General features: G+C 41.2%; 1 protein-coding gene across 1 annotated transcript in view; it reads left to right on the forward strand.

The window, feature by feature from the left end:
* Positions 1-25,449, forward strand: part of LOC120454183 (mushroom body large-type Kenyon cell-specific protein 1) — a 78,118-nt gene that overhangs the window by 41,891 nt on the left and 10,778 nt on the right. Inside the window, exons 3-5 of the mRNA XM_039639263.2 lie at positions 17,133-17,381; positions 17,440-17,657; positions 18,024-18,493. Coding sequence (XP_039495197.1) covers positions 17,133-17,381; positions 17,440-17,657; positions 18,024-18,493 — 937 coding nt within the window. The remainder of the gene's footprint in view (positions 1-17,132; positions 17,382-17,439; positions 17,658-18,023; positions 18,494-25,449) is intronic.

The raw sequence follows: 25,449 nt of genomic DNA on the forward strand, positions 1-25,449 counted from the left end.
TAACAAACGGAAACAGCTGTCTCGTTCTCGTTCTCGATCTTATTCTTATTCTCATTCATTTTACCAGGCCCATGGGCCCTGGCAGGAGGCATCTGCATATGCCAAAAGGAAGCTGCTACCAAACACTCCTCGCCGTGGCAGCAATGCAGCTGGTCAGTGGTACCTGCAGTGGAGGCTAAAGTGGAGCCTGGCCACATGCGACGGCGGCGGTGTGGTTGTGCCACAGTTCTCTAGCCTAGCCAACAAATAGTGGCAACTGCCTGCATAAAACTTGGCTAACGACTTTTTTCCGCTGCCGCTCTTGACTTTTGCATTGAAAATCGTGCAATTCACCTGCTGCTGCAAGCTGCCGCGACTGCTGCTGCTTCTGCTGCTGCTGCTGCAGTAACTGCAACAACAATGACGTTGAATGCATCTGCATCTAGGCAGCAGCAACAACAACATCAACAACATCGTCTGGTTGCATGTTAATGTTACAGCTGCACTTGCACTTGCAACTCGTCGTCGTCGTCGTCGTCGTCATGAATGAGTCGCAACTTGGGCTCAAAACCCGGCTCTTTGGCTCATTTCTAGCTGCAGCAACCCTTCTTCTTCTTCATCATCTTCTGCGCCCCCGTGCAACTTCCACATGCAATTATTTTTCTAGGCTGCAAATTGCACGCTCCCTCTCTGTATCTCTGCATCTTTGTATCTACGTATCTTGCGCTCGCCGTGTATCTAACCATCTCTATCTTCGCGTCTGCTGTTGCTGCTGCAGTTGCAGTTGCTCCTTGGGTCTTGACTGCCTTTTTGTTGATTTTACAAGGTGTGGAATGACTTTGGTAGCGCCTCATCGTCAGACTTTAGTCACAGATGAGGTTGCCACAATAGATCGAACATTTTCGGATGTTTATTTTATATAAATTATATATTCCTTATTATGCATTTTTTTAAGTTTTTTATTATCTTTATATGGTTTAATCTGACTTCATTTTGACAAACACAAAATTTTTATTTAATAAAGAAAGCCATATTTCTTCTTTAGATAAGTTCGTGTATCTTGTGTGTTTAAAGATTATTATGGAAGTTTCAAAAGTAGTAAGTTCCTGTCGAAATATAGCCTTAAATTGCGTTATTCTCGTCTCTTCTAGCAAGCATAAATATATAGTATATAACTATTCTGCTGACCATCACTGTAAGCGTTTTCCTGTGGCTTTGGCTTTGGCATTGGATTCGCTTTTGGCCACGGCTTGGTTTAAGCCTGCTCCGAGACTTGGCCGCACGTTTATGGTCGCGTTTTAATGTAATTGTTGTTGTATTACAGCAAATTTGTAGCCATTGGATTGTTGTTGTCGGTGAGGCCTTTGCAGTTGGTGTTGTAATTTGCCATTCATGTTGTCGGCCAAAGTGGCGATTTGTTGATTGTCGTTAGAAATTCAAGCGGGCCAACACCTTCGGCTGATTTGCCCGTCGTTTTGTCGTGTGCCAACGATTGTTGGCCTAATCGTTTGGGCCACTTTTTTCCACCGATTAGCCGCATCTAATGATTGAAATTAGATGAGTTCGGTATTGGGAGTTAATCTCTGGCAGAAAACCGGTAGCCAGGTGCCAATTTCTAAACGCACTATTATCAAACTTTGGCCGCAATGGCCGTTAATTTAGGGTTTAATACCGCTGAAAGGCTACCTCGCCCACCGCGAATTTATTATGACACTGATGGAAGGGATGTGCAGCAGGGCACTCCAGTGGCCCAATGAGTGATTGACTCGAGTGAATGACTGCCCGAATGAGTGACTGGCTAACTGACTTACTGACTAACTGACTGACTGAGTGAGCGAGTAACTCGGAGGGCCAACGAGCCACAGCCGTGTTATTAGTTAAATGGCGCATAATGGATGAATAACTTGACAAAATAGCAAGCGAAACAAAAGGTATAGTCGATGAGGAGCGTTAGCAAGAGTAAAAAGACAGTTAACAACTGCTCAAATGCACTCAGAATATGCTACAGTAAAATATGTTGTAGTCTATCAAACTGATAGCTTGTCACCAATTCTAATCTATGAAAGTTGATCTTGGTAAAAATGCTTTATACTTTCTTATAAAACGTAGAACATCAAAAAAGTTAACAACATCTACGATATCTACGGGTACAAAGACAATAAACAAAACCGAAGTCAAAGACAAAGAGTGTGCTATTGTGTGTGTTTGATAGTCCGGCAACGACGACTACTGCAAACGAACCACACCTTAATAATTACTTAAAAGGAAAATAATTTACGAAATTGCATTCATAGTTCAACATTGCAGCGTTTTGCAACAAAAGCCAGCCATAACAAACAATGAATGCCATACACAAAAAAAAATAATACAAAATGAAAACAAAAACAAAAACACCCGCAAAAGAAAAACAAAAAATTGTGCGAAAAACGAGGAAAAGCATTGAAAAAACAGCGTGTGGTCATATTGAGTTTCCTAAGGCGGCAAACATTTCTACGGCAATTCCCTTGACCCCTGACCCCCCCTACCCCTCGGCGGACTATTGTGGAATTTTTCCGGGGCTAAGTCAAAGATAAACCCCGCGCGAGGCATCTCAATTTAACCTAATTGCTATCCCTTATCCCTGAGACCCTTAACATGGCATTTCAATTGTCCGGCATAAAGAAAATTCCTCTGCCAAACAGGGCGTATGAGTAATGGCTGAAAATATTTGTCACACTGCTGCGGTCAAGCAAATAGCTAAAAAAAAAACAAAAACTACCTGTTCGGCTAAGCGCACACATACACACACTCCAAATTTGACACATTTGCTCAGTTGCAGGCCCGAAAAGCTTCAAAAACTACCTGAAAATGCATTCGCGCATGGAAAATGGAAAAATGGCAAATGTGCTAAGCAAACGCAAATGAATTTTGCAAATTCGAAATTCAAACGTGAAGCGACAACATCGCAGAATGCATAAATTGAAAACTCATGTGGAAACGGATCGAAGAAAAGCGAGTGCAACAAATGAAAAAAAATGATCGAAAGAATTCTCTTTTGGAGAACTGTCATCAAGAATTTACTTTTGGTATGCAAAACAAGTTCTGACTTTTAGATTCGCTCGAAACCTTGGTTTGCACAGAATATGCGCTTAAAATTTGCTGGAATATATAACGCGCAGTTAGCCTTTATCAGAGAACAACAAAAATACAGCTGCGCGTCAATTAACATTACAAATTTGAGATATAATTTCAGAGAAATCAAATGAAACGCATAAAATAAATACCAAAAATTAAGAATAATTAACTATATTAAATAGTATAAGTACACAAACCATTATTTCTGCCAAATCTACACCGTTAACATTTTGCTTAATGATGCTGTATAAAATGACAAACAGCCAAGGCGAGGCTCCAACCTCCAACGCTTTTCCGCTTTTCCGCAGTTCCCGGCCAAAAGATGGAAAGCCTGGCCAGACGCAAACAGTTTACTCAGACGGATCAGGCGGACAGACAGACACTGTGTAACCTTCGACCCGCTTGGCAACAAGAAGCCACTGGACAGGCAGTGGGCGAGAAATATGTATACAAAAGTAAATATGGGAAATTGTTTCCATTTTTTTTTTGTTGCTGTATTCCTTTCATTGTTTGCCAAAGTCTGGCAGGTCGGACACTCAATACCAATCGAAAAGTGCTGCAAAAAAGTGCAAAAAATAATGTCTCAATCTCATTTATATTGATTTTATTTACATCCTGGCCATCAATTTAGGCAAGTATCAGTTGGAAAACTTTGGAAAAGTAATGGCAAAATCATTAAATGGCGGGATAAAATATATACATCACTTTATTAAACAAAGCAATAGAACAACATGTGTGGAAATTGGAAATCTCAAAATAGCAAATGTAATATTATATAAAATGCAGCTATCCCAGCGATCTTGAAATGCGGGAGTGGCAAGAAGCACGACAGCACTCACGTGTATCTGTATCTAAGCGCCAACGAAGGCAGCGATCAGATACGATCCATTGTTGCCACCGCTCACACTCTCGAAAACCGTGAACTGGAAAACCTTGAAAAACTCAACTGCAATTTATTTTCAATGCAATGGGTTCTGTGTGTGTCTTATTTTTTATTCATTTTTTCAATTTGTTGTACCATCTGATTTTCTTGCTGCGCTCGATTTGTTTCTGCGCGATTTCCTAATGAATTCGATTTGCGTGGAAAACCTGACAAACCTAGGCCCTAATGGCCCCACTGAATTTCATTAGCCATCCATCCATCCAATCAACGCAATCTGTTTATGCGTGTCTCTTCAGTTCGTTTTGGTCTGCGCGTGTGTTCTTTGGGCTTTTCTTTTCCTTATTATTTTTCATTTCGCATTTTCTTTTTTCCTATTTTTTTTTTGTATTATACTCCTTTGCCACTGTGCACTCAGTTGTAATTGTGTTAGAGTAGAGGCCTATGCCACTGCCACGCATGCCGCAAATGCATTATTATTATAATTTCCAGCTCATACCTCATTGTATACCTCATTTTTTTTCTGGTTCTTTGACACTGGCTTGGGGTTGTGTTATTGTTTTATAGAGAATTCGATTTGGTTAAGTGCGCTTCCAGGTTTCCATAATTACTCTAGCAGCAGCAGTGGCATTGGCAGCAGTCCCCAGCTCATTTCTATTTTTATTTCGTTATTTTTAAACTAAATTATTATTAACCAAGTAGGCTGGGCTGGCTTTGAGCGGCTTTCGCGCTTGACAATTGGCTACAAGTGGGTGCATTGTGCTGAAAGCTTTTATTAATTAGTCCTAATTTGCCTTTGACTATGCCAGCGGAATATTTTTTGTATTTTACATTTTTCTTTGTATTTTTGCGTTTTTGCTTACTACCAATGCTGGCAATCAATTAGACAACGCAACTGGCAGCCAGTCAAGGCTAAAAGCCCCATTCAGGCGGCCTACCAAAATGTCAGGCTTGGTGGACAAGCCCCAAATTGGCAAGAACAACAATAAAAACAACAACCATGTGGGTGTCGCTTTGGCGGCTCCAAATTTGGCTAGCAAAATTTACAAAACAAATTGCATTCATAAATAAAATCAAATCCAAATGCAGCAAACCAAATTAGAATAAACTAAACAAATTATGTTGAGTTACGCCGAAGTTGGTGGCACTTTATAGATTGCTGTGGCAAATTATTACATTCTAACTCATTATAATAGAAAAATCAAGACATTTTATTTTAATCCTTACCACGCGGATTTTATTTTATACTGATTAATAGACTTTATAATTTGACCGCAATTCCTATAAGCAGGTAATATCCCATTTGTGCTTATCTATTTAGCATTCATACTAAAACCAGATTTTAAACCAATGCCAATCTAATATTTTATATGTTCTAATCTATTAAACATTCCTCGTAAATTCAGATCTAAAACCAATACCAAAGTTCCAAATCGGCCGACAAAGCTTTGCACAGTTTTTCACCCAACAGAATGCACATTTTTGTGTAAGCCGTTTGTTCAGTTTCTCTGGCAAAGTGCAACACAATTAACACCCCGCCGAAATGCATGCAAAAAAAAAAAATGGGAAAAACAACGCGGATTTTTTAACAGTAAAATTTGTTTGTTTAGCGATTCGGTCTGGCATAGAGAGAACCCACTGTTGGACGAAACATATTCGATAGTGCGGCGTTAATGAAAATGAGCCAAGCGGTTGCACTCACACAGCCAATGTCAGAAACTTAGAACCAAAACCACATGCAAAATAGATAGAAAACAAAAAGTACAAGAAAAAAAATTCAAACAAGTTTTTTTTTGTGTGGAATTTTTTTTTTTCAGCATGTACGAAAATGCGCAAAATACACTAAATAAGTGGAAACGTCAATAAGCAGCGAAGGAGAATAAATGAGCACACCAAACGAAACCAAATTCACATGGCAAAGTCGACTGAGATAGATAGGTAGACATGTATGTAGATATAAGTAGAAGCTTGAAGAAAAAGTAAAAATAGAGAAATATAAGGCAGAGCTTAGTGAAAAGCTGACGAAATAGGCGCATGTGGTGTAATCAAATATGCGATATGTATAGGAAAATTATGTAGATGCAAATGATATGGAAACGAGCAGATGAATGGCAGAAAAAATGGGGAGGAAAATGGGGAAAAACACGGCAAAGGGAGATGGAACGGAGAAAACGATTCTATCTGAGCAAAGTGCAAAGAAAACGAGCAAAAATTAATTTCTGTAATGCAATCAGCAAGTTTAATTATGCATAATTGGGAGAACGTAAGGAGGCGGCAGAAGAAACCATAAAATTTTAACAACCAAAGTTTGCACGGGTGGGCGAAACTACGATCATGGATCTTATGAATCATAAACAAATAAAATACTGTACCAACACTGAATAATTAAAAATTAAATAACCATATACCAAAATGGGTTTGCGACCAGCTTAAAAGTTTTACCGAATTATCTAGCCTAGATAAAAAGTTTATTTATTTGTTTTCCTTCATAAAGAAATCGCCTTATGTTTCATAATGGTTTTTTGCACAACATTGCATTTCCATATTTATAGGCTTGTAGGCCATAAAAATATGTGAAAGTATCAGGAAGCAAGCTTGTGCTTTTATTAGATGTTTTTTTTTATGGCCTTTCCGAAACGTAGAATCCAAATGATCTGAATCCATTCTGTTTGGTTTTCGGTCTGCCGTAAAATCTCAAGATCGCTCTCAACTAGAAATCGTGGCACTTTTTTATGACAAACAAAATGCATTTCGATTCGAGAACTAGCGGCTCAACACACCCAATTGACTTTAGAGGCACAGCCACATCGAAGTACATAGTATATACATATATAAATCTGTGAGGTTGCAACAGTAATTTCATATTTTACAGGCCGCTCTTTGCTGCCACATTCGTTAATTCCATCTTGATATGCAATTTTTATTCCATTTTTTATTGCTCGGCTAAGTTCAAGATCAGCGGAATGTCGAATTAACAAAATGGTAGCTGCTTGGATATCAGATGCATTTACTAGATTTTGTGATACCTGCTTAAACTTACAGTCAGTGAAGTGTCAGCTCTTTCAATATCATTTCTATTATTTTTTATGGTTTTATGGCGCTTTAGAAACTTATTGAAAATGTAGAAAATAACTTTTTGCACTTCCGCAAACACAATTACGATCGCGCAAGGCTTTGACTCATCATTAGCCCAGTGAATGAGTTATAAAATTGGCAACAAAAAGGCAACCATTTAAACGTAGTTTTCCGCAAATCAATTAGACATAAATTAATTGCCATTAATTAATAAACAGCAGTTGTAATGGCTAAAACTCAACCAACTCAACCGCTGGCGACTCAAGGGATTGCAATTTGAATAAAAGCAGTCGCAAAGCGGCAAATTCATCTGTAATTGCCAATTGTGAGTCGCTGCAAAGCCGAAAAGTAAATAAATTAAATATTTAGCTAGAAATTTATAAGGCGAATGCGAGACACGCTGCCAAGCCCCAATCCAATCCACACCCACAAACCCCCAATCCCCAACCCCCCCCCCACCCCCCGTCTGCAGTGGGGGAAAGGGGAGCCGATCTGGTGCGGTCTACGTATGCGGAATTAAGCGTTCAAATTGTAACCGAATATGGCGCAGCAAGTTCAATTCTAATTTATTTCGGCGAACACAGAACGCGCTCTGTTTTTCTACTTTTTTCTTGCTCGCTTTTTGCGTTCTGGATCAATTGATTCAAGGTTTTCTATTGCTGCTTTTGATTTAAGCTCTCTTTCTAGTTCCACATATATATATGAATATATATGTATATATCTAGACGATCGTATGTTTGTGTGTGTAAAGGCAAATCGTGCGCTTTCATTGGAAGTGACAACAAATGCATTCTTAAGTGATTGAAATTTAACACGACACACAACAAACGAAAATTGAAAACGAATGACGGGCCACATAAAGTTGACTTTGATTGAACACCAAAGAAAACTATTCAAACAAATCTATCTAGTTGTTATGCTGGCTGACTATATAATACCATTAGATTTTTAGATTTGGTTAATGTCATTAAGAGGTATTAAAATATAGGACTTTATTCAGTTATAAATTCAACCCAAATATACAGAAAAATCCCTCTTCGTAAGCTGCCACTTTATTGCCATTCATTCTGGCTCGTCGTTCAGTTTATGGTCTTCAAATGCGATTTATTCGAGCTGCGAGCTGCCTAAATATAGAGACATCAATCGGCGAATCTCTGTTTCCTGTCCAACTCGTTTTCCCTGAAGCCTTTTGGCTGCAGTGCCCGCCACAAATCACTGGCAATCACAGGCAGCCAGCGGCCTTTTGGCCATGGCCAACAAGCGCGAAAAAAAACATTGGCATTCTCGCGCAAAAAAATGCGCAGCTTACACACTCTGCTCCCTGTATGTCCTGTATCCTGCATCCTGCAACGCGCATCGTGCATCCTTTCGCTGCGCCCACACCCATGCAAAGTGAGGTGTTGCTGTTGAGGCCGCGGAGCAAAAAATGCGAAAAGAATGGACAGAAGCCACGTTTGACTATGGAATTTTCGGTTCGCTGTTTCGTCCTCGGTTTTTCCACCGCGAGCGGCGGCCAATGCAATCAAGTGGATGAGTTGGGTGGCAGTTGGTTTGGTTGGTGTGGAGTTGGTTGTTGCTGGTGTCGGTTCGTTGTGTTTGCTCTGGGCAGGGTGCAACTGGTGCAACACCCATGAATGTGCCGGAGCACAGGCCTAAAAGGATTAAGGCGATCTGTGTGCAATCCGCGCAATTATCCTTTCAGCTCCCCAACCGACTCCGCAATTAGTTGCATCACTCAACACTTCCCTCGCGTTTTTCCCTTTTTTTTCGCTGCTCCTCTTTTTTTGGCTCTTCTCCTTTTTTCGGGTTGACTTTTAGCTACATATGGTGAAGTGGCAAGAAGCATCCTGCCACGTCCTGCCACTTCACATACTCGTTATCGTTTTCGCTGTTTTTTGTGTGCGCCCGCTTTGTTCCACGCGGCGTATACGTATCACGCCATCATTGCGCTTACCATTCATTTTGGGGAGAAGCGAAAATCTGCAGCACTGCACTTTTTCGGTGGCCATTCCCAAAACGTGAAGGACACTTAAGTGGCCCCCCCAAATTGGTTTCACACTCGCACCATCAAGTGGAGAGCATCCCCTTTGGCGTTTTGCCATTTTGATGCCGCCCGGCTGCTGTGGCTGCGGAAATTGTCTATTTAGAGCCTCGACTTCGGTTAGCACCAGCTACTCGACTTCAACTTGGCTGTCAAAAACAAAGTTCCTGTTAACAACTGACTAACTGACGGCGGCCAGTGGAGATGAGTTGAGTTGAGTCGGCTTTCGACCAAGAACGGAGCTACTCCTGCTGCTCACTCATGGCCACTGGTGTTGGCAACACAACTGTTGAGTGCCACAACACCTAGCGCAGCACTGAGAAAAAGTACAGAGCCCTAGTTTGATTTTAAAATTACAAAAACTTATTTAGAAAGTATATAGTTACCATAGCTTTATATCTAAACATTAAAGATTGCTTAATATTTAAACCACATTTTTAACTTGCCTTTCTCTACTCCATTTTTCTCCCAGTGATCATTTAAGCGAGCGCTTTCCTTCTTTCACTTGACTACCATAGTTTGGCTGCCACTTGTTGGCATTTGTTGTTGCTGAAGAGCATTTAAATTGAAATGCCAATGCCGCTGTTTCTGTTGTCGTTTTGTCAGAGTTGTTGTTGTTGTTCTATCAACTGCTGCTGCTGTGTGTTCTATGTCACCATTTGCTCTTTTTCATGGCTGTCTGAAAGTCTGGATGTCTGTATGTCTGGATGTCGGAGTGTCTGGATGTCTGGATGTCCACGAGTCTAACTAAGCCGAAAACCCATTCATTGCAAATTCAACTAAATCCATGAATAAAATGTGCCACCCACTCTGGCCACGTTTTATTGCACATCGTTGTGTAGTTAACAATTGTGGCTCCTCGCCGTCTCTCTCTCTCTCTCTCGCACATCCATGCGCTGGCTCTTTCTAACCAAATTGAATTTCCGAATTCAATGAATGAATGAGCGCCTGAATTGGTTTAGTTTTAGTTGTTTAGCCGGTTTTGTTTTGTTTTCCATGGCTGTGACTGTGTGTGTTGCATACTTTTTGGCTGCCGCCTGTTGCACGCCAGCCTGCTCCACTTAATGTACACGGATATATATATCCGTTATATATGTTGCTTTCCGCACACAATATCCTCGCATATATCCGCCTGCATTTGTTTGTTTGTGCCCCATTTGTATTATGCCATCAGTTTAATGGTTCGGTCCACGGCCGTCGCCTGTTGCTGCAGTTGCTGTTGCTGTTGCGATGTTGCATGCAGCACTTGCAGCGCATCTATTCTTTTTGCCACAGTTGCTGCCGCTTTTGGTTGCTGCTGGAACTTTAATGTCCTCTATCCGCGCCCTTGCCATTCTCATATTACTTTTTATTTCGGTTCCCCTTCTTTTTTTTTTAATATTTGTATAGCTATTCCCTTTTTTTTTTGTTGTGGCTCTCGGCAATTGTGTAGGTTGTTCTTGTTGCTGCTGCTGTTGTGCTGCTGCAGTTACTTGTGCGGAAATTGCATTTCTCGGCATTTTACATTTCAATAAATTTCGCCTGATGCCTTTGCCTTTGGTTTTTTATGTCGCTATTTGGCCCGAACTTTATTTATATTAAAAACATTTTTTCGTGGCCTTCTTCTGAGCTTAGAATATTTATTTTACTGCTTTGTTCGTTGGTTTTATGGGGACGCAATCGCTGAAAAAATAAAGAATAACATTTATTAACAAATGCTATTTGTCAGTATTAAAAGGCTTAAGCCAGTTTTGAATAATGATTTACGTGCATATACCACCTTAAAGGTTTTGTTTAAATAATATTAATATCTTTATAATTTATTACTGCTTACTGCACTTATTTAACAATAAACTTTCTTCAAAATGAAAAGATTTGCGAAAAAGGAAAAAGTTTTCAATGATTCGATAGCAAGATAAAAAACATAATTAATTTAGCAGCATTATAAATTACTTTAAAAATATTTATACACTGAGGACATTATTATTAAGAGTACTTTTAAAGCCAGATATCTTCTTTGTTTGGTTTTTTGAACTGTAGCTGCTTTTAAAAATAAAATGTATCGAATTATAAATAGGTAAATAGGTAAAACGAAGGCAATGCAAATGATTGATACATAATCGATAATTCCCAGTACGCGGACACTTCAATAACTCCCCCCACTTTTGCTTAATAATATATTGGTTGGGGCCACACTCAAACGAATGGATATGAGAACAGCAATCAAGCCGAAAAATTATACCCTCCATTTTGCACCCAAAGCCACTTGAAATAACCCTTCAATCGGCGATACGACACCTGCAATTAGCAATTTGCAATGTTGCAGCACTTAGCACATCAATTATGGCAACTTTTCTTTTCGGCCAGCCCAATTTCCTTTTCGGCCTTCTCGGCCAATTGCAGTCGAATAGCAGCAAACTGCAGCCTAAACAAACATGCAATCAAATGCAATCGAAACGAACAAAATTTCGTGTTTCCCGAGTTTTCCGAGTTTTTAGGTTTCATTCTTTTTTTCACGTACCGCTTTTTTTGTGTGTTTGCCTGTTGGCCGAAAAATGTTGCGGCCAATCAAATTGCATGCAGGCCGAAAAGTGCATACGAAAGCGCATTAGAGCGAGACAACGCTAGCACGAACATGTGGGGGCGTTGTGGGGGGTTAAGGGGCTAAGGGGTGTGCGGGAGTGGATGCACCCACGCCGAAAAAGCCATACAACAACAAGATGAGCCGAATCGAGACGAGCCAAGCCGAATGAGGCAATCGAATTTATTTTGCTTCTGCCTCTCTAATTTTCGCCCACTTTGCCCCACAACGAAGCTGAAAAACCGACGACAGCGACTAAATTTCTATGCCAAAGTGACACACAAAAAGCCTAAAGTACACACAGATGCACACACGCACACACACACACCCAAACACACATCACCATGTGCATATGTGTATTGATGTTGTCAGTATGTAAATTGCCATATGCGACAAGTTTGCCGAGTTTCTTTTCATTTTTTGGGGTAGGTTGCGTTTTTAGTTTGTGCAAGGGTTGCTAATGGCTCAAATGGTTGGGAAGGGTGGGTATGGTGAGGGGTTGGGAGGGGCAGGGAGGAGCAGGAAGAGGAGGTCCTGTCAACGCTGCCTGCTTAGAATTGTCCTACTCATCTAAAACCGTGTATTCGTGTGTGTGTGCTGCGTATGTCCTTGCATTTAGTGCAATTCATTTACATTTCAGCGCTGCTACTGCCCCTTTCTTAACCCCTTTTTGGCCATACAAGTTGGCCACAATTTTGGGCCCCAGGCACGCAGGACGTCGCATGTCCTTTCCACCGGAGAGCCTCAAAAAACGGAACCTAAAAATATGCACTTTGGAAAAAAACCATTTATAAACTATCTTATATATATATCAAGAAACTAAATTAATTGAATATTCTTGAAAATCAAAATAACTAGAAGATCGTAAAAAAATTGGCTATATAAATTTTATTTTTTAATGCATTTAATTTAATTAAAAAACTTATTTTCTCAGTGCCAGCCACGCTTTTTCCCCTTATTTTTCCACGCATTGCCGCTGCCACTTTTTTGTGATTTAGCCAAACTCATTTCTTAGCTGCACTTTTGGCTTTTCCCTTTTGTCCTTGCCGCTCCGCTTCAACCAATTTGTTGTTGCGGCAGGACATGTGACGCCGGCCGGCTGCCAACCTGGCAAGCTGGCTTTTCTTTTCCTCCCCCGCCTTTTGGCCTTTTGGCCGAGGAAAACCAGTTGGTCCCACCCCCGAACATAGATGGGAGTACGTTGACATTAGACATTACTCAAAATGTTATGCAAAATACGATGGCGTGTCGCGGCGGCAAGAATAACCACAATATGTTGAATTTCTAATTAAAGAATTTTTGGTGCACTTCGCGTTAAAATCATTTTTGGGTGTGTGCTTAAAAGGTTTGCATGTAATGCAGTTGGAGTTTTAAACCTATTTTTAAGTATTGTTATAACATGATATGCTATTTTTATTGAAATGCAATGTGATTGAAGGCATGAAAGAAATTAGCTCATAAATAAATAGATTTTCTAGTATCCACTTTGCTTACAACTTCTTGCGGCTTTACCTAAATATAATTATAGACTTTTCAATAGAAATAATAACGCCAAGGATTTTATTATATAGGCCAATCAAACTTTATCCACGTGCGGTTAGAATCTAATTATCTGTGAACTGCGCCATGTGCCCAACACCTTTCTGCGGCACAACTAATGCAGAATTTATGGGGCGAAAATTACACTGCGTATACGTAATATTACGTATGCGCCCCCAAGGCTGGCGGTAACTTTTGACATTTGATTACGGCACGCATTACGCCAAAAAGCTAAAAGCTGAAAAACTGAAACGAGGCGAACTGCAGGAAAATGTCAAATTGCCGTTGTTACTGTCTTCTGTGTGTGCAGTGTTCTTGGCAGGGGTAATGCAGCACATGGCTCGAAAAAAAGAGCTACATATAAATCTATGGATACATATTCATATACATCTTTTAATGCAAATGACAACTCCAACAATGAGACATTACATTATGTACTGTCATTACTGTAATTTGCTTATGTAAACGACTTGACAGCACACCAAAAATAAATATTAAGGATGAGAATTGAATAAAACTCAATGAGCCAGTCCGTCGAGGCTGAAATACAAAAAAAAAAATAAAACACACACACACACATTTTTTAATGACTTCTGGCCGAGCATACCTATGGATGCCTGTACATAAGTACCATGTGTACATAAGGGCTTATCTACTTGCTGGCCTCACCGTACATACTCGTGTACATGTGTACATGGGCCATATAATGTGGTACATTAATCGATAATTGCATTTTTTCGTTTCTTTTTTTTTTTTGTCGTTGTTGCAGTTGTTGTTGCAGCGGTTTCTGTTGTTGTTGCTGTTGCCGTTTTGCCCATTTCTTTTGCCACTTTTCATGCGTTGTCTCTCTCATGGCGCATGCCATTTGCATTTCGTTAAGCGTATGTGTGTGTGTAAATGAGTTTCCGTGTTTAATTGCTTCAATTTTTTCGGTTAGTGTGAGGTAGTTTAAGGTACCAACCGACCCCCAAGCAACAACGACAACAGGGCCAAAAAAAAAAAAAGAGCCAACAAAAAATGCCACACAAAATGCAAATAAATCATACGCCCCGCTGCGGCGATTCACAATTAGTTTAGCCATTTGGCTTTAATAGCTAACTTTGATTAAACGCACTTTCGTTTTTATTTGCCAGTCGGTTGTTGCTGTTGTTGTTGTAGCTTTTAGGCCACCGCACCGCAGCGACGACCCCAGAGCAAACAAACAGACAGACAGGACGACAGCCCAACTGACAGGATGGGCAGACGGCTCCAAAGCCCGATCCTTCGATCCCCCCCATTCCCACACACCTCGCCACCTGGCGTGTCACGTTGCATTGCCTTGAATGGCAAACTCTCTCGCACACACACACACACTCTAAACACCTATGCAACCACTCACACATGCACACACCCATAGTCATAGGTCATACCACCCATCCATCGACAGCGTCTAAACCAACGACATGAACCCATTTTTATTCCATTTCTATGTACAGTGATCGCTAGCATAACGCAGACTCATAGGTCTTAGCAATTAGGAGCTGAATTGGCAGCTTAGATTGCAGTTTATTACACAAGACTGTAGGTGGCTAATGGTATGCAGATGATAGATAGTTAGCGACCTCTTCTCGAGGTGCCACTGTAAGCTCGCGCCTGGCGAAGAATTCTATTTAGCATACATTCGGGCGCCGCTTGCTTGGCATAATGTGAACGCGGGCAGACAGCAATGATGGCGCTGGCACCACCAGAACTCGGCAGAAACCCCTGTCCATGACCAGGAGCACTAGCAAAAGCAGAAGCGTAGCCAGAAACTGAAACATAACCCAAACCCAAACCCAAACCGAAAACAGCATTGAAATCCCGCCTTGCGGCCGTCGACGTCGTCGTCATCTTCATACGCAATGTGTGTCGCACCGACCACATGCACAAAACAAACGCACACTCGTGCAGCCAGAGACAAAACACGCCAGACACTGACACTGTGTGCGTGAGTGCATTGCGTGTCCCTATGTTTGCATGTGTGTGTGTGTGTGGGTGCATCTGTAGAGGGAGGAGAAACAAGGACCAGCTGAGGAATTGAGGAACCCCTGGCATTTTGCCTGTGCGTAGGCTTTCCTTCGCTAAAAAGCACACGCACCCTGCGTCCGCAGCTGGCCGACTGCAATTTGTAGCTCGGTTTGTAATGAATGGGAATTACAGAAATTGAACGAGGTGGGAGTGGATAAGTCCCAACTAATTGGTACAAATCTATTGATTGGTGGGACGTGGTTTTATGCATAAGGTGCTGGAATTAGCTGGGAAAACCTATTGTAAATATGGTTGTATATCCATACAGCAATTTAAACTAATAACTAATAACTAATAATAATTTAACCAACCAACAACTTAACTACGAAATGTTAGTTGCCTAGTTAATCTGATAAATCTGTACTAAAACGTATTACTTACAATGCTTTTACAATCAACCTAAAATCCATTGGGCTCTCTTCCAGCTGAAGAGCATTTACGTATCGTGCAGATCCCTTTTCGTGCATTCTGCATTTTTTAACGACAAAATGCAGGCGTGTGTCTGTGGACTGGTTGCATTTTAAAGTTTGAGTTTTGTACGTTCCGTGCGTGCATTCACCTCGTTTTTTTTCGCCTTTTTTCGGTGCGTGCGGCAGGTGGAAAGTCGGCAGTTGGAGGGTCGGGGGTTAGGGGGAAGAACGTGGCGGGTAGGCGGTGGCGCAACGTTGACGTCGCAACCCCCGAAGCGCTAAAACAACGATGACGATGGCGACGACGACCCTGTTTATTTGAGCGCTTAAAAAACTGCAGTTGCCGCTGCAGCTGGGAAAGCAATGCAATTTTTACACTGCGAAAAGTTTGAACATGCCGCTCCACTTTTGCGCCGGAATGAGCAGCAGCTCCCCCAATCCCCATGCCAAATCCTGCTACTGCTGCTGCTGCTGCTGCTCCACTTCAGCCCCAAGTTGCCATTCCCCAAACGCACGCACTGAACACACACGCACTTGTGCGCAACCAGGACGATGGGGACAGCGACAAGGACATGGGGGTGCTACAATTTCTGCACGCACCTTCTTTGCAACTTCCGGTTGAAAGTCTAACCTGGGCTATTTAACTACACTTTTTTTTTTTTGGCAGTAAAAACGCTACAAAATGCCAGTGATATCCAATGTCTACCATACATATATGTATGTATGTATATTTTATATTTTTTGGTCTGCTATATATATAAATAATTTTTTCTTCGACCGGCCCTCCTTTAATTCGCATTTCGTGTGAGTTGACGCGTAGCCTTTTGCCATATGCGCAAAAGTTTTGCTTTTGAGCCACGCATGCCTGCCCCTTCAAGTGGTGGGGCTAGGCTCCAAAACCACATATTCTTGCACTCCGTGGCCAAATGCATTTTGCATTAAATTGCATAACTTTTGTGCGGCAATTAGAGCTGCACTCTGGCTGGCCAAGACGGTTGGAAAGTCCGGGAAATGCAGCCACAATGCAAACATACAAATCTATCAATTTTCCACTCGCACACATTTCGTATTCAATAATTACGCATACGCAGCGTGTGCCCCCCTTTAAGTATAGTGCAACCATCACAATATGCCATTTATTTTTCGTTGCAGTATTTTTTCTTCATGCATTTTTTCTCCTATACTTAGTGGCATTGCATTTCAATTAAGTAATTTCTGTCTGCTAAAATTCCCAGGAGCTGCACATGAATAGGGTTTGGGTCAACTGAAGAAGAAATAAAAAGAGTGGTTTATTAATTGCCACCACTAGGCAAATTATAGTTTATTAAGCCATGCCACTGGCGTAGCATTCTCGAACTGCTCAGGAACTTTTTTTGAATAATAAATGTACTGGAACATAGCCTTAAGAAAAAAAAACAAATATATTTCAATTCTGCGTTGATTCAGTTAATTTTGTATATTAACAATTTATCTTCCTTTCATTTTTAGCCCTAGAACGCGTTGCTGAAGAATTTATGGGTCGCAGGCAATGGAAACAATATCAAGAGCAACTGACGAGCAGCCACTTGAATTTAGAGGAGCAACAGCCCATAGCAATAGACGGTTCCGAGGACGAGCCACCGCAATACAACCACAGCAGCAAGGCGATCAGCCAGAGAAATCCCAACCACTTTAAGACAGAGAACCACCGTCTGGAGCAGCACCACAACGGCAGCCAGCTACTGGAAGAAGATTCTGGTGGGTAAACAGCATTATGAAATGCCCCAAAAGATTACTAATCCAATGCTAACTGCAGAGAACAACCAAACATCACACGATTCATCACGTACACCAACACCGGGTGCCACCAGTACACCATCACCACCGCCAGAACCCATCGATTGGAGACCGTCGGCCAAGTGCAACTTCTGTGTTAACGGTCGCCTGCTAACGGTTAACGCCCAGGGCGAGTTGGTGGCCGAGTCAGCAGCAACTGCCACTAGTAGTAGCACTAGTAATAGCCACATTCATCAGGTGGGTCAACTATCCCTCAAACTGCACGTAACACGAAGAAGAAATACAGCCCTTTCTTATCAAAAAAATTTTGATTTTTTATAACTACATATTTATTTTTTAATGAATTACGAACTTTTAAATTTAAGAAATAAAGTATTTCTTTATTGGATATATATGTATGTATGTTATATGAATATATTTCATTAAATACTTCTGTGCTTAATTAAATAATTCATAATTAATATGCAAATCCAGAGATTTATGTAACATTTTGAATAAGTTCTATAGTTTGCTCCTCGACTATTTATTTTGAATATAACATTTTGGCTGACATTTTCTGCAATTGCCTTGAACTTTTATTAACCCTCGACTTTGTCCACGCAGCACGACAGTGACAGCAACTCGAGCGCATCACTGCCCCACCACAGCAGAAGCAGCAGCAGCAACAACAAAAGCAGTGGCAACAGGGCACGCCACATTGCTGCTGCAAGTGCAAGAGCAACAACAGCAGCGGCAGCGGCAACACCCGCCAACTCCCTCGAACTCTACAAGCTGCTGACCCAGCGGGCAGCCAAAATGACATCGATGGACTCGATGGCCGCCCAGCTGGCGCAATTCTCACTGCTGGCCGACTTCAATCTGATCAACTCGCTGGCCAGCCAACAGCAGCAGCAGCAGCAACAGCAACAGCAACAGATCGCTAGTGCGGTAACGCCAACTACCTCAGAAGTATCTGCCGCCGCAATCAGTCCCGCACTCAAAGATACACCAAGTCCCAGTGTGGATGCACCGCTCGATCTTAGCAGCAAACCATCGCCGAACTCATCGATTAGCGGCGATGTGAAGTCCGTCAGGTGAGTGCCGAATTGGGGTTACCCCTTCCGCTTTTGACGGGCGGGCGGGGGTGTTGCAGCACATAAATACCTATGTATAAGCATGTATTCAATATAAATCTGGCAATCTGCGCAAACGCCAAAAAAAAAATTAAAAAACCCCCGGAAAAGTACATACAAAAAAAGGAATTTCATGTAATACCCAAGAGAGAAAAAAGGTGGAAATTATACAATTTGTTCGGGGCTAAACGAATGTGCAATACTCTTTTAAAAAAAGGTTTATTTTTACCATTTTTATTTTTATTAATTTTTGTTTAAGAAAAACCATTTTTGATGATTACCTTTTATTTATTCTTTTTTTACTAAGCCAAAATATTTGCTCAAAATTAATAAAAATATAAAATTACCTTGGAATCATCGAAGGGTATAGTGTTCACCGAAAAGAACCGGAAAAAACACCGAATCGTGTGCCAGACAATACATGAGATAATTGCACTTTGGGCGCTGCCCTGCCGCCTCTGACACTGCACTTACTGTAGCATACTTAACGGGGCAACCCCACTCACACACCCGCACACCCACACACCCACACACCCATACACACACATAGTGATGCTGTGGCAGCTGAAGCTTTATTGTTGTGAGCCTATGTAAAAAAATTGTGCAATTATACCACTGCCCATGCGTGTGAGTGAGTGAGTGAGTGTGGTTTATGAAACGATGCCGAAAATTACACATACGCCCCGTTGCAGCCACGCTTAATTACCAGCGTAAGGCAGGTGGGCTGCATAAATTTGCATGAAATCTCCAAAAATAAAAAAAGAAAAAAGAGTAAGATTATATACGTTAGCAGAAAGAAGAATGCTGGATTTATGTATTCCGTTTTGTGTGTGGCTGCATCTTAACTCCTTCAGCGGCTCCGCAATCTTTTTTTTCAATTCGCTTTTTCGTTTTTTTTTTTTTTGTTGTTACCTGCTATATTTTTAATTACTCTAAAATGTTGAGCAGCACCTTTTATTATTACTTTCGGCTTAGGTGTATAGGTGTAGGTGTGTAGCTGTGTAGGTGTAGATGTGTAGGTGTGCACTTCAGACGACAGAGCGTGTGCATAATTTCGCAGCACTTCCCAGCAATTTTTGTCATTACTTTTTTCGGTGGCATTTTTCGTTGTTTGCGGTTCTGGCTCTGGTTATGCTTATGGTTATGGTTATGGTTTGGGCTGGTTTGGTTCATTCTCCTCGTTGCTCCTGCTGATGCACCGGCGACTGTGGCAACGATGGCGGCTGCCACTTGAGCCGCAAAGCACGAGTCCTCGTCTATTGTCTAAAGCATGGCCAAGTGTTTGTTAGCAGCCGCCATCGTCGCCATGCACCATCTCGTACACCTATTTTAATTGTCACACAAAAAAAAACACAAAAAAACACAAAAAACGCAAGAAGGATGTGTCAAAAAAATGTACAAAAACCCATGAATACACAAGGGGGTTAGAGGATGTGTAAAACAGGAGCGATGGGAACGTGGCAAGTCAGATATAACCAAGGAAATGCAAACGAGGAAAAGTCAGGAAACTTTGGACTTTTATGAGATTTTTTCAACAAGTTATTAGATGAGTTAATAATTTTGAGTTTCATTTTCGAGAATTAATCGAAAAACATATATTTGCAGGCGTTTTAGTGACTTTATTTACCTTTTGAGAACTTTATTGATTCCCCTAGTTTGCTTTATAGTATTTGCCCGCCCTTCTCGTCCGGTGATGAGGCCATTAGAAAGCGATCGAACCAAGTGTTCATCAATGGGGGCCAAGCAGATGACCGAGACCCATGCCCCCACATCCTCCACCCCCCTCCCCACAGCAGCCCAGAAAGCAGCCACTCGCCCCCAAGCCAGCCGCCCACTCAGACCATCAAACCACTTGAAGCACAAAAGCCACTGACGCTGCAATTTTTGGAGTTTTTCCTTTTTTCGTCAAGCGTTTATTATTACAGATTTTTTTCCGGCTGCCTATGCCGAGGATGATGAGACGGCGTCGCTCCTCGAAGCAGCAGAAACAGCAGAAGCTGCAGCTGAGGCAGCGACGCCGACGTCGCCCGGCGCAGCAGACAAAAATGAGTGCATCATATCGATCGCTTTTTTTTTGCAAGCTGCGTTTTACTTTCTCTATGTGTGTGTGTTTTAATGTGTGTGTGTGTGTGTCAGCACTGTAAAGATACATAGTCTCGAAAATAATTACTCAATTAAGAAGGTTTCATTAATCAAATTGTGGCTTGAGGTTCATTTCAAATCCATTTAATCTCGAAATATCACAAAATGGAAAATTGTAGATTCATGAGCAAAATACTTATACTTTTTTTATTATTTTAAATCGCATGATAACAATTATTTCTAGACGAGCACAGATTTAGTGAAAACAGCACAAAAAGAGGTTTTTCAATTAAAATAAATTATTTATACAGGCAACAAAATAATGATATGATTAAATATGTATATAGTGTATAACACAAAGAAACCAAACATTTGAAGCCTGGTTACCTACACAGTATAGTTTTTCTCTTTGTGTATGAGTGCCAGTGTTTTTCGTATTTTTGGTCCTTCTTCTTTGCTACTTTTTTCTATGCACTTTCGGCGGTTTATAGATGGGGGCATGGGGCGCAGGAGGGGGTGGGGCGGTTAGCTGGGATTGTCGCTGGGTATATATTCATTATTTTTCGTTTACGAAAAATTCTCCCCACGCACACACCGAAACACCGAAAAAAAAACGTACCCGAGAGAGATTGCGAACGTAATAACTGGCAAAGAGTGACGACGATGACGCTGACGTTGACGCCGACTCCGGCAGCGCAGTTGGCTGCATTTGGCCCCAAAAAATACACACAGCAATAAAAAGTGCAAAAAATGAGCGAAATATATAAGGTACAACAACAACAAGAACAACAACAAAAACAGCAACAAAAGGTTAATGCGTGCACTGGCCATTGCGATTGTTATTGTTGCAGGCCAGCAATTTTTTAACGCTTTCATGGATCCTGCTCGGTTTTAATATTTTATTTTCCCTGCTCTTTTCCATCACCACTCTCATTTACCCATTTTTTGCCATATTTTTGTCATTTCAATAAGTGTTGGGTGGTGCTGCGACTGGGGAATGCTCGATTGTTCTGCACCCATTACTTATATAGACACAGTTGACCTTACAAGCCATAAGATCAACCCATTAAAATAGGATAATAGTAATATATTTTCGAAACAAGGACAGTAAGATAGCAAACATTGCTTTTATTTCCAAAAAACAGAATAGAAATCAAATACAAAACTAAGCCAATGTTGTAGTTACAGGGAATTCTGAGTCTCTATCATTTTGTTAGCAAGCATGCAGCTACCAATTTAATCAGCTGATGAATAGTTACGTATTTGTTTTGGCTAAACAGGGTATTACAAGGTCCTTAAAACCCCTTTTTTTTAACCCGCCTGATTGCCGTTATATGCGTGAGTGAGCGGGATAGAAACAAAAACGAAGTAAGTGCATACAAAAATGCAGCTGCTGCTGCAGCGACGTCGACATCAGCGTCGCAAAAAAAATGAGTGCATATCTTCCGAAAAAATGCAACTGCAATGAATGTGTATTTGTGTGCGTGTGTGTGTTTGGGACTGGGCTCTTGTATGGGTTGATGTATGTACAAGTGTGTGTGTGTGTGTGTGCGGGAGTAAGAGGGGTGGGTGGTGTAGGATTGCAAAGGAGGGGGTGGTGGGTTCGCTGCGCACGCATCAAGTGTAGGCGCTGTGGGGCGGACTGCATTGGCAACAAAAACAAACATGCAATTGCATTCATACCCACACACACACACATACACACTCACACACACATGCACTTAATGCATTTTTAACAAAATTGCATTCGACGTTGTCAACACACACACACACACACACACACATACACGTTTCGTGCACAAAAAAATGCCAGCTTGGAACGGGGGACAGTTGACGGCATTGTGCGCCCGTCGGAGCCAGCGGCAGCGGCTTCCTGCTCCCCCCTCCCGACACTACCACCCTCCCCCTCCCGCACTCTCTTCCTCTAACCATTAACCCCACATTCCATTGCTACCCCCTTTCACCTACGTCCATGGCACATTTTTCGCGGCCACCAAGCACGCAACCAAATCGAGAGACTCAAAGCATTAAAAACGGCTGAAAAATGCCAAAAAATGCAATCTGTAGTATACTAAAAAGTAGCAAAATAATCTATAGGTTAATAGGATTATAGATTCCTATGGAAAATACTTATGATTGGTATTGATTTAGTAACCAAAACTAGGTTTAAAAGTAGTTCAGGCTTTAATAAAAAGTGTGTGGCATAGTTTTTGGCGCAATTCTTGTTCAGCAAACAATGCAAAACAAATTTAAATGAAATACTTATTTACTTATAAATAATTAAAGCTAAACGAAATTTATTCATATACTTTTTGAACTACTTGATAGAGTTGAAACCCACAAGGAAATTTAAGAAATAATACAAGAGTATCGTTATAGCGTGGATTTAACTTATTAAAAATGTCACCTTTCAGTTGATATAATTTATGAAAGAAACCAACATCGGCGTGTTATTTTCCGCCTCAATTTCACGTGACAATGGGCGTGAGTTGTGCCTCGGAATCACACCGCAATTAACGTGTTTTCACAATTACCAAGCCAAATATAATTGTTGTTAAGGCCGGCACAAAAAAAAAAGAACTCTCTTTGCCGAATAAACCAAAAGCTATAACCAACATTATTTGTAGGGGTTGTGCTAAGTGGGCGGGTGCTTTGTATGTTTACTTATGTACGTATGACCGAAAACCAACAAAAGGTGTGGGATGAACCGACAAAAATGCAATATGCGCATAACAACAACGGCGAAAGAAATGCATTTCAGTTGCGTCAAAATTGCAACAACAAAAAAATGCGCAAAAAAAAAAGAGCGGCACACACGCACACACACTGGCAAAAAACGAAAAAAAATAAAATTCAACCCTTTGGCTGGCGCTGCCACAAATTAAAACAAAATGTCAGAAAAATTGCAACGCCAACGGAAAAGAGGCAACAAAAAAGTGCATGGCAAAAAGGGTTTGGGGATCCCCCTTTTTTTTTCTGCTGTATTTTTTCGGGTGCAAATGAATGCTCTCCACATGCGTGTGCAGCACGGCAAGAACAACAAAGGCGGCAACAAATGCATGCATGTTGTACAACAAATGCAGCTGCAGCTGCAACTGCAGCAACAGCGACGTCGACTGCAACAGCGACGTCGACTGCGGCAGCGACAGCGACAGCGATGGCTGTTGCAATGGCAAATTGCAATTGAAGTGCAGCCAAAAGGTAAACGACACCAACGAAAAAATCCAAACGACATTGAAATGACATTTTTCATTTATTTTTCGCGCGCGCCATCCTTTTTGCCTTTTTGTGGGGGAATCCCGACGCCCAAACCCCCCACCCCCCTTTATTTTTGGTTCTGCGCAATTATGCAAATTTTTTTCGCCTTTCCTCTTCGACTTTTTTTTTTTTGGTAAATTATTTTGTATATGCAAAATGAGCAAAAATGCGAAAAACTGTCGCCATTAATGATGATGCCACCGCCCACAGCCCAATCCACTTACGGTCAGCCGCCCCCTTTTAACCCGCCCCTGACCCGCCCATTTTCCACCATCCCCCCCCATTAACCTCTATCCCCTCTCACCAAAAATTAAAAAAAAAACCATCAGCTATCATACAGTTTAACATTCACTGCCACCTGCTGCCGCTTTTCTTGTTCTTCCTCTAGCCTGCATTTTTCTTCTTCTCTGGTTTTTTTTTGCATTTTTTTGTGTGTTGTCTGCACAATTTTCAGACATTTTCCAGACGCGCAAGGACTCCGAAACAAATGGGCGTAGGGCGGAGAGGGAAAGGGTGGCTTTTGGTAAAAAAAAGTGAAAAAAAGTTCCTATGACTTTGCCATCAACTTTTGCCAGGGCCGCCTCCTGTTGTGCCACAGCCCTCAGCGAAGGGCGCCAAAGAAGCTGTGCGTTCTGCCACCGCCCTCCTCCACACCCCTTTTTGGCCACCCCCTGCCACGCCCCCCGCCCTGCCGGTGCAATGTCCCCAGCCGCCCACGAAAAAAAAAAATGAAGGCAAGAAAGGGTCTCGAGCTCGTCTCGTTTCTGGTTGCGCATAAAGAAAAGAAATATTTCGTGCAGCTTCGCCACTCGCAGAAAATTACAGCTTGCCAAGGGATTTCAGAAAAGCCAAAATATACACTTTAAATTCTTTTAATTTCATAAATATTTAAATTTTTATAACATCTTATGTTCAAAGTGAATAGCATGTGGGAGCATTTAATGAAATGCTTTTCTGTATGCAAGATGTAATTATATTTTTATATTCTTTAAAATTGTTGCAACATACTTTAAAGTTATTCAAGTATTATTTTTCATAACATAATCACCCAAATTAAAATTTTATTTTCACAAAAATTAAGTAAAATAGTCATTAGGTTATTAAAATATATGTACTTCTCAATCCTTTGAAGACCAAAGTTATAATTATAAAAACTCACATACTCAAACTAGCATTTAGCATCTAGCTATTTATAATCTCTAAAGCTCATACACAAATAGTCATAATAGTTGAAAAGTATTAAAAAATCAAATAGAAAGGTTTTCCTTGCATATGTATAATTATTTTTGCGCAGTGCACCCTTGTTGTTGCTGTCGGAAAACAAAAGTTGCCGCTTCCTGATGAGTTAGTGGGAGCAGAAGGAAATGCGCTTGGACTCACGCTCGCGCTGGTATTAAGTGAAAAATGTTTATGCTTTTTTTCCTTTTCTGGAGAATGTCTCCTTTCGGGTGATTTTTTCGTTTTTTTTTGTGTTTTTTGGTATTCGTCTAATGAACTTCAAAAACATATTTGGTCCCAAACTCCAGGCCCCACCGATCTCCACTCCACCGACTTGTCATCTTTTGTCTTTTCCCGAA

Source organism: Drosophila santomea, chromosome 3R (assembly GCF_016746245.2).
Source record: "Drosophila santomea strain STO CAGO 1482 chromosome 3R, Prin_Dsan_1.1, whole genome shotgun sequence".
Taxonomy (NCBI): Eukaryota; Metazoa; Arthropoda; class Insecta; order Diptera; family Drosophilidae; genus Drosophila; species Drosophila santomea.